Source organism: Pyrus communis, chromosome 9, assembly GCF_963583255.1.
Source record: "Pyrus communis chromosome 9, drPyrComm1.1, whole genome shotgun sequence".
Lineage (NCBI taxonomy): Eukaryota > Viridiplantae > Streptophyta > Magnoliopsida > Rosales > Rosaceae > Pyrus > Pyrus communis.
In genome coordinates this window covers 9,800,212-9,814,668 of record NC_084811.1, presented here as the reverse complement: position 1 = coordinate 9,814,668, position 14,457 = coordinate 9,800,212, and the positions used below count along the sequence as shown (strand labels likewise).

At 33.4% G+C, this 14,457-nt stretch overlaps 1 protein-coding gene across 16 annotated transcripts; it reads left to right on the top strand.

Moving 5' to 3' along the window:
- Nucleotides 1-900: 900 nt before the first annotated feature.
- Nucleotides 901-13,991, top strand: LOC137744702 (ribonuclease MRP protein subunit POP4-like). 16 transcript variants are annotated; one of them, XM_068484484.1, is made up of 23 exons: nt 901-1,347; nt 1,423-1,488; nt 2,500-2,561; nt 2,713-2,777; nt 3,107-3,321; nt 3,743-3,829; nt 4,158-4,207; nt 4,630-5,272; nt 5,405-5,436; nt 5,588-5,714; nt 6,411-6,491; nt 6,649-6,745; nt 7,627-7,713; nt 8,511-8,622; nt 11,317-11,560; nt 11,666-11,701; nt 11,806-11,882; nt 11,956-12,224; nt 12,395-12,463; nt 12,607-12,665; nt 13,126-13,227; nt 13,402-13,508; nt 13,687-13,991. In XM_068484484.1, the coding sequence occupies exons 15-22, from the start codon at nt 11,332-11,334 to the stop codon at nt 13,497-13,499; spliced, it is 939 nt and encodes a 312-aa protein (XP_068340585.1). In that variant the 5' UTR covers nt 901-1,347; nt 1,423-1,488; nt 2,500-2,561; nt 2,713-2,777; nt 3,107-3,321; nt 3,743-3,829; nt 4,158-4,207; nt 4,630-5,272; nt 5,405-5,436; nt 5,588-5,714; nt 6,411-6,491; nt 6,649-6,745; nt 7,627-7,713; nt 8,511-8,622; nt 11,317-11,331; the 3' UTR covers nt 13,500-13,508; nt 13,687-13,991. The 16 variants fall into 16 exon arrangements, with proteins under 16 accessions (XP_068340585.1, XP_068340582.1, XP_068340577.1 ...); XM_068484481.1 differs by having other exon boundaries at nt 13,660-13,991; XM_068484476.1 differs by lacking the exon at nt 4,630-5,272 and having other exon boundaries at nt 13,655-13,991.
- The last annotated feature ends 466 nt before the right edge of the window (nt 13,992-14,457 follow it).

Genomic DNA, 14,457 nt, shown 5'->3' with positions numbered 1-14,457 from the left:
GGCCAGCATCATCATCATCCCAATGACTATAATTGAAATCCAATGGCTGGGGTTTAAGGACAGTTGGTTGATCCAACGGTCCTGATTCAAATTTATTTTTTTTAGAATATGTTATTTTAAAATACATTGAATCCAACGACTGAGATCGAATATAATCAAATATAACGGTAAAAAAATAGATCTAACGGCCCAAATTTAAATCCAACAGCTAAAATAATTTTAAAAAATTATTTAACTCAAAATTCACCCAAAAACTCTATAAATACCTATGTATTTGTTCAAACATCCACACAAAACTCAATTTTCTCCTACTAATTATTGTTTCTATTGAATTCCTACTAATTATCGTCGTTTATGTACTTTATTAAATTTATGTCTTATTAATTATTGTTTCTATTAATCTAGATGCCTTCAATAATTATTATACTTATTATTCCACACTTTGATGTAGAAAATTTGGTGTTGAACGGTTGGTGAATTGAAAGTTAGCCCAGGGTTGAAAGATTGGTGAAAGTTGAAGGCTTGCTTTGTGGAAAATTTAGTGATTTTTCAATATTTATCAAAATTTAAATATTTTTAGATTAAAATGTTCATAAAATTAATTTACGATAGTCTACATATTTATTTTTTTAATTTAATTTAAAAAAAAAAAGCCTAAGTTTATTCTTTAATAATTCCAAGCTAAAATTTTAGCCCAGAACGGTTAGAGCAGAAAAACTATTTCTGAGCTAAAAGCTAAATTTTCTGAGCTAAAAAATTTGGCTTTTAGCCCAACCATTGAAGTTGGTCTTATGTGGCACATTGATCTTTTTATAAATTTTGTTCTCTAACCGATATGTCAAATTTATCATATATACTAAAACCGGGGTTGAGTACTGTGGATGACCAGTGTCCGGACGGAACTAACCTGGCTTCTCTGTTTTCTTTCCGTGTCCCTGTTTTCCACGAGGCGCTCATCTTATTCTCTCGACTTCGAGAGTCATCTTGAGTTAGGGTTTTGTTCCTTCGTTGCTTTTCTTGATTTCGGCTTTTGCTCTTTTCGTTTTGGCTGTTCTTTCTTCCAATCCTCTATTTCCTGTGATAACCGTGCTTTCTTTCGCGGAAAGGGTTGCTGATTTTCGTGGTTTAAGGGATTTTGTGGTTACCGGGCCGTTGTGCGTCTATTTAGATTTGGGATTTTTTGCGTTCCGAGGGTTTCGACATCTCTAATTGGGGTAAAGAATTCCTGCTGTTTCCCCCTTTTTCCGTTTGGGATTTCTGGGTTGTGGCTGGGTTTTTGGTCGATTTCCATCCCTTTGGGCGCGGCCTATCTTCAGATCTCTGCAGAATCAATCTTATATAGCTAAGGTGTGTTTTATAATGATTGTTTAGGATTTTTTCTAATTTGGATGAAACCCTAACGATTTTTTCTAAATTTCCCAGAAACTCCGGACTTAGAGAGAGCAGTTGCAGTAGCTGTGACTACTATTTGTTTCTCTCTTGAAAAAGGTATGAACTCTGATTACTCTGTCCCGGTCAAATCTTACAAAGTTTTCGGCTTTTTCCGATTTTAACTTCTGGGTTACTGTTCTTTCATAATTTCGTCATCTGGGCAATCTCCAATTTTCGTGATCTGGGAAATCTCCAATTTTCGTATTTTTATGTGGTCGTTTGGTTTCCGTTTTCGGTCTGAAATATTCAAATTTTTATTTGAGTTTGCTGCGATTTATTCAATTGAACTAGGGTGGGTTTTTCAGAGATGGGAAAGAAGATATGAACAGAGAAAAAAAGGAGTTGAAAGGGAAGGAGAGGGGAGAGAGAGATGGGGAAGTTGGAAAGAAGAAAAATGTTTTCGAAATAGGCGGAGAGGGTGAGGAAAATGTGGGTTCCTCCTAGCCTAACCTTTTATTTTGTTGGGAAATTGATTGAGATGATTCATTTTTTACGATTCGGTTTCACCCTTTTTTTTTTTTTTTCAATTATTATTATTATTATTTTATTTTATGAAATCCTGTTCAGTGAATTTATTTTCTAGGCGATTCAATTACCCAAATTGCCCAAATATAGATATACTGTTTGAGAAGGCAATTAAAAATTTACCCATTTCTAGAATATGACGAAAAATAGATTGTATATGGTTTGTTTTATAAGAAAGTATATTACCATCATCATCCTACTCTTTGGAAAATTTAATTGCAAGCTAAGTGTGAGATTAGGTATTCGGAATAGCAATGTTGTATAAAGAAGTCACTTATCCATAGAATTTTTGTAAGGTAAAAGATGCTTATTGGGGTCAAGAGATTTTAATAGTTCTCTTTACAGATTATTTGTGTTAGATATACTGTATTGTTATAGTTTAAGAAGAACTAAAATGTGTTAGATCATTTGGTTCTTGATAGTTTAATTTAAGTTTTCATTTCTTTTCCCAATTATGCAATGCTTTCAACGAAAAAAAGAAAGATCATTATAATACTATTTCTGTTTTGTGTATCTCATTTGTGACTGCATTTTCCATTGTAGATCATTATCAAAGCAATTTATATAAGCTACAAAGTGCTTTTGCTGAAATTGAAAAAAAAAAGGTTAGCCAACTTACTAAGTAGTGTTAAGTTCACAATCTATAAATTTTTATTAATCGTATTGATAATTATTGCTTTAAATAAAATAAAAAAAAAGGATTATTACAATGCTATTGTTTTGTATAGCTTATTTATACTATGTTATCTATTGTAGATTATTGGCACAACAATTTATATAAGCTACAGTGCTTTTGCTCAAATTGGAAAGAAAAAAAAAGTGTAAGTGATTGACAAGTAGTGTAAACTTTAGAATTTACAAATTTTTGTTAATCATGTTGATAACTGTTTGTACATATATATAAATATGTTCTGGTATTTGTATCACCTTTTAAAAATTTATGTATATCAAATATCATCATGTGTTAAAGTTGTATTTGTATTTATGTCTTTTATACTGTGATTAAGTCGGTTCTTTCTTTTTTACAATGAGATGTGATATTTTTTTCCTGTGATTTTGCGGGTTTTAGAGCCTTGAATTATGCATCCTAAACTGATACTACATATTGAATTGTTTACATTATACTAAATATTTTGTTTTTTAATATCAGGTTTGGGTGCCCCTCTCAATGTAGCAACACGAAAAATTATCTTCAGTAGCTGTTTATTGATCCCAAATTCTTTAGTCTAATAAATTGCAATTATCTTCTTTTATGTATTTATAAACATGCATGATCAAGGCTACTAAAGTTGCAAGAATTTCTGGGGCACCACTTAGTATGGGGGTGGAGTCAATCGACTTGAATTGACTAGAGGTTTGACAAAGGTAGATAATTTTTTTTTTTTCCGTTTTGTTATTGTGTTATTCGGTTGCTCATAATCTTGACAATGAATTTGGTTTTGTAATAATTTGTGAATTCTTGAGATTTTTCAAATTGATTAGATCACGCCTTTTACTTTTGTTTCAATACGCCAAAAAACGAAAAATTTCGGAATTAACAAGTGTAGAATTTGGCTGTGTAAATCCATAATATTTTATACTTTCACCAGGTTAACACTTTGGTAATGAATGCAGTGCATTCTTTAATAAGATTTGTTATCATCCCTTCATCGTTAATATCATTTTGGTATCTTGCAGATATAAGCAAAGTGAAAAGTTTCGACTGTGGATTCCATGAGCATTTTGAAAGTAGTATGCTTTTCCATATGTGCTTTTTCTCTGATTGTGTTCTAACTGATCATTGCAGTTGAAAGATTTGACGGTTAAGTTACTAACAAAGCAAAGACTGAGCCATGGTGAGACACAAGCTTTCGGCACACCTTGCAGACTGGTGGTAAGATTTGAAAATTAATATGGTATTCCTATATTTTTGTTTCTTTTTCATTTCAGTTATTATTCTAGCTGATTTCAGTAGAGTTTGATTACTGGTTGGAGCTATAAGCTCTTTGTCCTGTTGTACCAATTAAAATTCGGGGCTTTTTAGACATGTCCCAAGTCATGGTTTAACCAAAGATTAGAGATAGTCTCGAGATATTCTTAATTGAAGTAATGTACTTTTGAGTTTTAAGTAGATGTTCCAAGTCATTGTCTAATTAAGCATGCATGCTTAGCGTCATCCAATATAACTTATTCAAGGATTAAAATGTTCTGATTTGGTATAGGTAGTCTTGGTTTAGCAAATTGGCAGCAAGATTGCACTCCTCACTACGTTGTAAGTTCGACTGACTCATTCTATAAGAATTGTTTCAATTTATGTTTACGGTTTCCATTTAGTGTAATCCCGCTGCTCAGTTTCTTTTCAGAATTGATTTCTATTCCAATTTCGCAATGTTTATATTTTTCACCATGTTGGAAGTTTTAGGGTCTATGATTTTCATTTTTAGTGATGAATGTCCATTTATAGCTATTATTTTTTTAATTTAGATCATTCAAGTACGAAGCATTGGTGATGGAAATAAATTTGTTGCAATGAATTACAACTCATAAACAAACGTTTCCTGATGTGGTAAAATGGTTTTACCAAGTGTTTTTCCTTATAGGTAATAGATCATCTATTATATATAATAAGGACTGAATTTGTTTCCTTCATAAACAATTTCTGAAATTCTTTTTCTGTTTCTCTAATAATTTCAGTCAACGATGCTAAGCAAAATGAAAACAAGCCCATCAGATTAAGGAAGTCCAATCCTACTTATTGTTCCTTATTGTAGATAGTGTTGTAAGTACATTTTCCACATGTATGTAAATAGTATGGCATATCATATATACATTTAAAACTTTCTACATGTTTTGTACAGTTTGAAAACCCGCAGCACCGCGTGGGCACTCTTGCTAGTATATACTAAAACCCAAATTCTGGTTACTGTTCTAGAGCAGTGTGCGGACCAAAATGCCCCTCAATTCGTTTGTTAAGTCAATTTTTTGCCATCTTTGCTACAGTGAAATGGCATCGCTACCCTCCTTTGCCACGCGTTTGTCGTCGATGATTTCAGAAGAGGGTATCCCTTCTTCGTGGACTACAGCTTTTCTCTTTTCTGGACTCTTCTTTCCAATTCTATCTCTGTCTCACAAACCTTCTCTCAATCCTGGCCTTGCTCTCCCATCTCGAGTTCTCTCTGTGTCTCGGCTTTTTCCAAAAAATGGTTAAGTCAGTAAAATTTGTTTAGATCCTTTTGTCGGAGGCTGCAGACGACAACGCTCGCTTGCTAAAAAATAGTCAGTTTGGTCTCGATTTGCAGAAAATTTGGAGCGGATCACGTTTCCTGCTGCCGATTTGGTATGGGCTTTGAATGTTATGTGCTTGGGAGTGTAAATTTGGATTTATAAACGGGTTTTTCATTTAAATTTTTTGGTTGTGATTTTGGGAATTTTGGCCTCAGATTTAGTTTGGTTTTCTTTTTGGTTTCAGGAGATCCGGTTTTTCGGGTTTCTGACATGAAGGTGAGGAGTTTTGAAATTCTACGTTTTTTATTCGACTTCCAGCCTGAGATGTAATTTTAAAGCTGAAATTTCCGACTTTTTTTTTATTAATCTTAAATCAGATTAGTTAATTATAGTTAAATAAATTTTGTTTTTTCTTTCTGTTATGCAGCTGAAGTAACTAGAGTTGAGAAATAACAATTGGAGCTTAGAGTCTTTGCATATGAAAGTTGAATATGAGCCTTTGAAAGGCTTTGTAAACGTGTTCTCAATTGTAGGGCATTGGATAGCAATTTTGGGTGAGTCTTGATTCCCCAGTGCACATAATTTTGTTTCAGTTTATTTGTCTACTTTTGCATTTCTGTGGAATTTTTTGGAAACCCCAATGATTCAGAATTGAAATTTATGTGTAAATTGATAAGTGTGGGTATGTCTAACAGAGTAAGAGCAGTAATCCAGTTTTGTGATCAGTTCGATTTAGGGGTTTTGATTCAGTAAGGGGTATGGATAGTGTGTGGACAGAGATTAAGCTCTGTGGTGGGCAGAAACTATAGTGTGTCTCCTACGGGGTTGTCTTTTTTGGAATCTCATTGTTTAAATCAGTTGACAAAGTAATTATTGTCCTCACATGTCTTCGTAAACTACTCATGAAATTAACATTGGGACAATTATGGGATCCTCTACTTGCACATTTATTTATTCGTATTTAGAGTGCATGGTCTTAATATGCTTAAATTCTTTTTTTTTTTTTTACAATAATTTTTGTTATTCTTTTCCGTTTAGTTCATTTGAATTCGTTTTTAAAGTCCATTTGATCAATAAGTGTAAAAACTGAACAGCTTTTCTAAATGTATTTTATTGGACTTTGGTGGACAAATGTATCTTTGTTGATCAATCTTATCTTTTTGTGGTCCTTCTCTTGATGTTATAAATATTCAAGGCTGCAATTTTTTCCTATCTTTGTGATATTAATTTTTTTTTGGTCATGATTGCAGGTTTTTATAAAAATTCACCTTCAAAGATTGAGTAAAAATATATAAAGGTTGTTGATGATCGGTATAAAGACAATAAAATAGGTATGAATAAAATGTTTGAGATTATATGATTTGATTTGATTTTGTAATGTACAAAATTCTTTTTATATTTTTCAGATTAAATAGGTTTAGGACTGTATTGGTTAAATCTAATTAAATTTTTGGAATTTTCTATGAACAATATTTTGTTTCATTACAGGGTTTGGTGGTTCTACTTTGGGTTGAGAAAGGATAAAAAAAAAAAAAAAAAAGAAGACCATTTTGTTGGCAATCAATATAAAGACATAATACAAAAGGTATTCTTTAATGATATCATTTGGTTTCAATTTGTGACCTATGATTTGCAATATGAATTAATAATCTGAACAAAATTTGTTCGCGCTTATTATCTATTCTCTTCTTTCCATATATATATATTTTTTTCCATGTTTGATTTTGAATAAATTAACATTTGTTTCTGATGTAAGCGACAATTTATAATAGATCTTTATGTCCTGCGTTTCTTTTTAGGCTTAATTTTTGTTAATCATATAGTTGGTTTTCTTTATAATTGTCAAGAGGATGATTTAATTTATTCATTGTTTTCAAGGCATGGTATACATATTTATATTCTTATTATCGATTTATTTCTATGTGTGTAGTTGCATGGGCTTATTTAGAGAAGCCTGTATTTATCATTTGACAATTTTTTATCAGTATTTATTTGCCCTGTATTAGACATATTTTACAGCATCTGCGAGTTATTGTACAAAATGGGGTCCATATGGTTTTGTTTTGTATGGAAATCTGAATAGTTTGATTCTAACGTACTTATGCTGACTCATTTTTATTTTTACATTATATCTCTATATTACATAGAGACACCAAACCAAATATATCTGATCCATCTTTCTACAACATTCTTTTTTCGTTTTTTTTTGCAAAAACAATGTTTTAGAACTAACTACCAATTGATAATATTAGATTACATTTGACCAAAGAAACAATAATATATTATCACTGTCAATGATATCCATTGTGAGTATCTTTAGGAGGAAAAGAGAAGAGGAGAAAACACGTACATATTCTTCCTTTTTCTTTCTATGTGTTTTTGGGTGGAGGATATGAGAGATTGTTGGTGTTTGGCTTCTGTGGCTATGTTTGACTGTTTTTGTATTGATATTGTTATTCCTTTCAGGGTTGAGAGATCAACACAGAAAGCGTAAGAAATAGATGAACAAAGCAGATTGAGCTGAATAATCTCGATCAAACAACAATCATAATTGTAAGCTCAAGAGTAACTGTTTTTGTGTTAGTTGCATGTCTTAGTAGTTAGCAATCCTTTCCTTTACATTTGATGAAATCATTTATGCATTACTGAAGCTTTGTTATGCACCTAGCTCTTTGCTTCTCTTGCCTACTATCGTTTTCTACTATTGAAATACAACTTTTTACATGTTTTATAAACTTTTAAAACCCGCAGCAACGCGCGGGCTCTATTACTAGTTTAAACTATTATTTATTACATTATTTACTTTTTATAGTTTTAATTAGTATTTTAAAACAAAAGATAACTATTAAAATTATAAAAAGTATTTATTAATTACTAAAAATAAATTTGAAGTTGCTATCAAATTTGACAACTTACTCTACTGCCTTTTCATGTCATGCCACATAGATGACAAAAGATAAATGTGAAATATTAATTTAATAATTGATGTGACTACTAGTTCAAATGATAGTTTGCTTATGCTTAAAAAGAATAACCTTAGGGTAAAGTATAAAACGACATTATTTTGCTTGTTTTGGTTCGATTTGGATTCTAAACGGCTGAAAATCAAAACTACTAATAAATTTCAGTTCAGTTCAGTTTTTTAAATTTGATTCGGTTTCTTTCTGTTTGTTTTTTTTTCTTCTTAAATTTCCGGACGGACGTTTTTCCAAAACTCCCTGTTAGTAATTTCGATCAAAATCAATGGTAGTCTCTAAAAGCCCAAACTGTATCTCCACTTTAACCAGACGGTGCGTTTAAACTCTCAACGTCTTCGCGCCCACTGCTAAGTCGACCTCTTTCTTTCGCAGAAATCCTAACACCCCAGATAATATCAACCGATCAGCTCGCCCAATCACCATTCGCTACGACGTCCTTCAGTTCTAAGAGTTCTAAGAAGCTTCAAAATTTGACGCAACCAAGGTACATTACACTCTTCTTCTCCCCCCCCCTTCCAGTAAATTTGATTATCTATTAATTTCTCCAATTTTTTTTTTTCAAATTTGTATGGGTTACTCTTAGATTAGGGTTTTGGAAGGGTATATGTGTTTATGTAATTTTCATATTATTATGTTTTTGGATTTCTAGCCACAGTTATTGCCTCCCCAAACTGTTTGATAAAAACCCAAAATTGGATTTTCCTGATATCCGATAGTCCAGAAATCTGTTTTGAATGGTTTTAGGAAGGATTTAATGGTTCATTTACTAATCCGTAATTAAAATAAGAGGAATTGAATTGATGATGAATTGTATTGAGGGGGAATTGAAATAGGGAGGAGTCAGAATCGAATTCCTGTCAAAGTTGTTTACTATAATGTCCTATAATCGGAGTTAAAATGATATAAGTTGTTTACCAGTTCACCTAAATCAAAATAAAAATTAATATGATCACTAAAATACCCTTAATCTTAATAATAAAAAAATTCATAACTTTTTAATACAATTTCACACACACACACATATAGTTTTGTTAAAATCTTAACAATTCTCATATATTTATTTTTAATAAAACTTGAACTTTTTTTTTATTTCGTAAAGAGTAAAAACCTAATTCAACAAGGAAAAGAAGTAAAAAAAAAAAAAAAAAAAAAAAGAAAGGTTCGGGAACCTCTACGGTTCCACGGTTCCACCACAACTCTCTCTACTCTCCCCGTCTGCATCCGCATATTGTTTTTGCGATCATCCCCAAGCGCCAACTCTTGCCCATCCTGACCTTGTCGGGTTCTATCGGCCTGAAGATCTCCTTTTGGCGGTAAATCATGAACTCCTTGCCTGCGGCCATTCTCGGATTTCTCAACCATTTGCCATCCGCTCAATGCTTTAGGTTATGCTCTCTGTAAAAACGTCTGCAATCGAAATTCGATCCGCAGTGGGTAAGTCACAAGGTTTTTCTTTTTTCTATATTCATCTGCATCTCTCTTTCCCCATCCGAATTTGGATCTGGGGTGTCCGGAGTTTGTTTGTAGAACTGTTGGGGTGGGTTGGTGATAGGTCTTGGCAGTCTGGGAGGTGGTGCGGTGGTCTGCGTCGGTTAAGGGTGGGGATGGGTGTGCTTTGGGTGGTTGAATGGTGGGAGGCAGATGGGAGGGGCAGGGCAATTTCGGTGTTGAAGTTTGATACCTGATGTTGGCTTTCTTCTGGAATTCAATTACCACCTTAAAGTCAGTATTTGGATTCCGGGGATATCAGGAATACGATTACTGATTTTGGGTGGAGCCCACAAATTTTTTCATTCCCAAATTTGGTAAACGCCGGAATCACTTGGAGAGGAATTGAATTCCCTTTCTTCCACCTCCATTGACGAGGTGTGTAATTGTATTAGAGGCATTACAACTCTGACTGCCTTTTTTTTTGGACAAATATGACTGCCTAATTGTAAAATTTTCAATTGCTTTATCAATGGTGGTAGGACGTAGGGTTTTACTGTTTAGAGTACATGATCTTGCCGAGATTTCGGCTCGTCTTCTTTAGATTTAGATGACGAGTTAAGTTCTTGTGACGAATAGTAATACATTTTTCTCCTTTCATACTTTTGCATTCTAAATTATATTTGGGATTTGCTGAACATTTAATCCGCTCTTGTAATTAGATTCAAATTTTGATAGGATCCTGCAAATGGTTAGGTTTTCACTGAATTGTAGTTCGGTTGAGGGTTCGGAGGAGGTTGCCCAAGAAAGGACAGTTTACTAATTGGTTTCATTGGTCCTGGGATGGCTCTTGTGGGTTTTGCTTTTGGATTCCTAGGCTTAGTTTTGGCTGATTTCACTCGTATTGACGAGTATGCTTCTCTCTCTTTCTTGGAAATCCTATGTTGTAATGTGTTCTTTTTGCTACTCTTTGCAATTCAGTTACTTAGTAGATATTTGACGTTAATTTGTTGGAAATTGAGTTTTTGAGACTTTATCTTGTTCGGTTTGCTAATAAAGGTATCATCTTTGTTTCTGAATTCTCATTTCTGCGGTGGTCTTGTTGTTCATCTTATCTGTTAATGTTCTCTATTTTTTGTTTTTATGTTATTTTTAAACCTCATATTATCTTCAGGGCACATTTGTAAGATTCTTTGATATTTGAATTATGCCCTTTTGATTTTTCTATCATTCATTAACTGGGTCATGATCTGAAGGTGATCTAATTTCTCAACTAGAAGTTTTTGAGTTTCAGTCATCCATTACTTCATGTCTAAATGTTTCTTCTTCAGCATCGAGGTCTTTTCATTTCAAGTAGTACTCTCACAAAATGAACTACATAATGAATGATCCAAGAGTTTACTGGGATTGACCTTTGGTATATATCTTCATGATTTATTTTCTTTTCGTTATGCTTGTCTTTCTGCATAAGGTGTTTGTTGACCAGTTGGTGTTTGATCAAATGTTTGGATATTTATAAACATATTAGTTATTGCATATGGACCATTCAGCCAAAGGCTCTATTAGTATTGTGTAGTTAAATGGATATCATATTCTGTAGTTTTGTTCATTGCATGCTAGTTCTTGTCTGATTTTATTTTTGTTATGTTTTGTCTCTCTGTCCAATTACTAGCAAGAGATTCCGTTTTGGGTGTAGGGCTGTTTTCAGTTGATGGGTTTGTAAAAGGGATACTAAACCAATTTTCCTTAGTCTTTTCAAGCAGCCATGGCTGGTGAAACAATTGTTGACGATCAACGCCAACGCACTTTGAAGGCATTGGAACGAAGGTTTGAGGCTGCCCAAGTCGAGCTCGATTTACATCAAAAGAATACTGTCAAGAGATCAAAAACCGATGAAGCTGGAAAGAAATCGCAGATTGCAAGTTCTTCGGCTGTTAATTCTTTACCAAATTTAGCAAATCCATCGGCCTCAAGTTCAACTCCATTTAAGAAAGGTTTGTGAAAATCTTAGTTTCAGATATTTAATTAATTTTTTTTTTTTCTGTTATGATTTTGTATATTTACGATTATTTGATTTTTCTCGTCTTTATTCTTAATAGGAGCTTTCACTTTTTCGGGTTATATTAATTCACAAGGTACTGTTTCAGTTTTAGTGAATCGAGGCAAAATTTTTTGGTAGTTTAATTTAAGAGATTAGGATTGAGGTTATATGTTTATTTTGCTTGTATTTGTTATTCAGAGATCGACGAAAGTGGTCCAACATATGCAAAACTAGTTCAATCTGTTGATGAGAATCTGCTGGCAACTAGTGTTGAGGTACTTTTTAGTGAAGTTGAAGCAAAAATTTTGGTTTAAGTCGTTGGTTTAAGATCTAGTTTGTGAAATGCAGGTCTCTGGCGGTAGAAAGGAGAGTAAAGTTGATAAGGTTTTGCACGAGCTTCTTCAGAGTGGAGACTCAGCTCAGAAGTACATGCAAGGATCCAGAAGTAAGAGAATTGACAATTGGATTCTCCTCGATAACTATGTGCAAGGACGTGGCGTTTCAACTGGCTCTAGTGCCAGGGCGCTGCAGATTCATTCCAAGCGTTCTAAAAAGCACATGTCAATGAAACAGCAAAAAAGGATGGGATTGTTTGATTTTCCTAAAGATTTTCATAGGTGAACTGTGTTTCTCAGCATATGTTGCCATTTGTGTTTCTCAGCAAAATAACTGGAGAGATGTTTTCCGTGATTGATGATAAGATCTTAACAATTTTTTTTTTTTTTTACTTGTTATATTTTGCCATCTATGGTTCACTCTCTAATACTTTCTTTTGTTTGGATCACAGCTTTGATAAATTTAAGCCAATGCATGAGATGTGGAAAGGCTATATTATGCAACTCTTAAAAACTACTGGGTGAGTATATCTTTCTCATTGCAGATATCAGAGTTATGTATATATTTTAATGGTTAATCATTTCTTTCTTAAGCATCTATAGTTTTGGGGGGCAATATGCTTTGCATTTTGTTAACTAACCACAAGTTCGTTCAATCCTGCAGAAAAAATCAGCTGGCTCAGTGTATTCTTAGTGCAGATCTACATGGTGCTATTATTTCAGGTTTATTTCTTACTTTTTCATAACTTTCATTCATAACTGCCCATTCTTGTCCTTAATGTAAACATTGTCCATACTGTTTGTTCATTATTCACCTCTAATCATCCTCCAAGCCATATTACGAATTCTTATCACACCAGATAGATCACATGTACTATGGCTTCTTGTAATTCCAACATGTTCAAACATCCTAAAATTGAGAACCTTTTATCTCTTTTGTCGATCAAAATTGGGAATTATTTAGGGCTTTAATTCTGCTCCTTTAAGTTATTTTGTTCTTCTCTTATGTGAATGGCTCAAGGATACATTATTCTATATCAAGTTATGAACTTATGTTCAAATGCACGTCCTTTGAACTATCTGGACTCGTTCCTGCACATTGCTTGGCAGTGTCAAATACGCCCTCATCTACCCTTTTCTCTCTGTCAATACTTACTGTAGTTCCCTGTCTATTTACTGGCAGTTGCCGAGTGTAAAGTAACTTCATACACTGGAGTGAGTGGTATCATGATTCGTGAAACAGCAGAAACATTTGGGATAATTACACAGGATGATAAATTCAGAGGTAATTTCAAACCTTTAATTTATTTAGATGTTCTTGGTACAACTCGTGTTGATAGAACTTTGAACTGAACCTTTTGAACACGTATGTGTTCATGCTATGATTTCTTCTTCTCTCGTCTGTGAATTGATAATGGAATGCTGATGGTTTGATTATCTGTATGGGGCATATTTGCAGTGGTGCCCAAAAAGTTTTCTGTGTTTATATTTCAAGTTGATTGCTGGAAGATTACCTTGCACGGGGACAAACTCACTTCAAGAAACTTGGGCTTGTAATTGTTTCAGGTGATCTTCTCCACTATTTATATGGGATATAAGAACATGGCAAGTTATTTGATGACGAATCAATCAACTTTACTACGATCGACGTTGTTTTCATAATCAGTTTACTTGTTAACTTATTCCAGATTTCCAATTGTGGTAAATTGCAGAACAGTTAAGAGTTTAACAATATCATTGACAGTCGCTCGACAATGTTGGTTGGTGGATGAGCGGCTGAGACAGGTTTGGCATTGAACAATCGAGAAGAACTATGATCACAAAAGGAAGGGGAGTGGACTCTTGCAGGTACCAGCTGGTCTTCAGTATGCCGCTTTACAATTCATTGCTAGGCGTCAAATACAATTAATTGGGAGTTTTTCGTTAAAGTTCCCAATTAATAGATGTATGAAGCTGTGCAATTCTATAGTTATCTCTTCCATATTTCACTATGGCAGCCCATCTCTTACATGTTTCATAATCATGGAAGATGTTTTATTTTTGACGTTATATATGATTGCAAAGAATGGAAGCACTGCCTCCAAAATGGATCACATGAACCAGCACGCTAAACATTACAAAAAACAGGCCTTTCATATGCCTAAATGGATCACATTCACATGGGTGGTGTGCCTTTCTCATCACCCCACTAGTAATTAACACCGTCTCAAAACGAACTTATGAGTCTCACCAACTGTAGGACTCTGACATGCTCTGCAACGTTCTGGATTATAATTAACACCGTCTCTAAACACACTTATAAGAGCGCACATTTAAGGGGTTTATAGATTTTACGGCTTAAATAAGAGTTTGTAACCTGAATAGTTTTATAAATCTAATTTAAGTTTCTATTATTAAAACTTACCATATTTAAATATTTATAGCACATTTATTATATATAACTGACCATCCGAAATTGTCTATCCTTCCATTATTAATGTATTTTCTTGTGTTTCCATCATATAAATAATAAAAC

What these genes read in the sequence shown, in the direction of transcription:
- LOC137744702 (XM_068484486.1), top strand. Translation starts at nt 11,332, where the DNA reads ATGGCTGGTGAAACAATTGTTGACGATCAACGCCAACGCACTTTGAAG. An exon ending in TGCTGGCAACTAGTGTTGAG is followed by an intron (nt 11,883 to 11,955) that starts GTACTTTTTAGT and finishes TGTGAAATGCAG; the next exon opens with GTCTCTGGCGGTAGAAAGGA. An exon ending in TTTCCTAAAGATTTTCATAG is followed by an intron (nt 12,225 to 12,394) that starts GTGAACTGTGTT and finishes TTTGGATCACAG; the next exon opens with CTTTGATAAATTTAAGCCAA.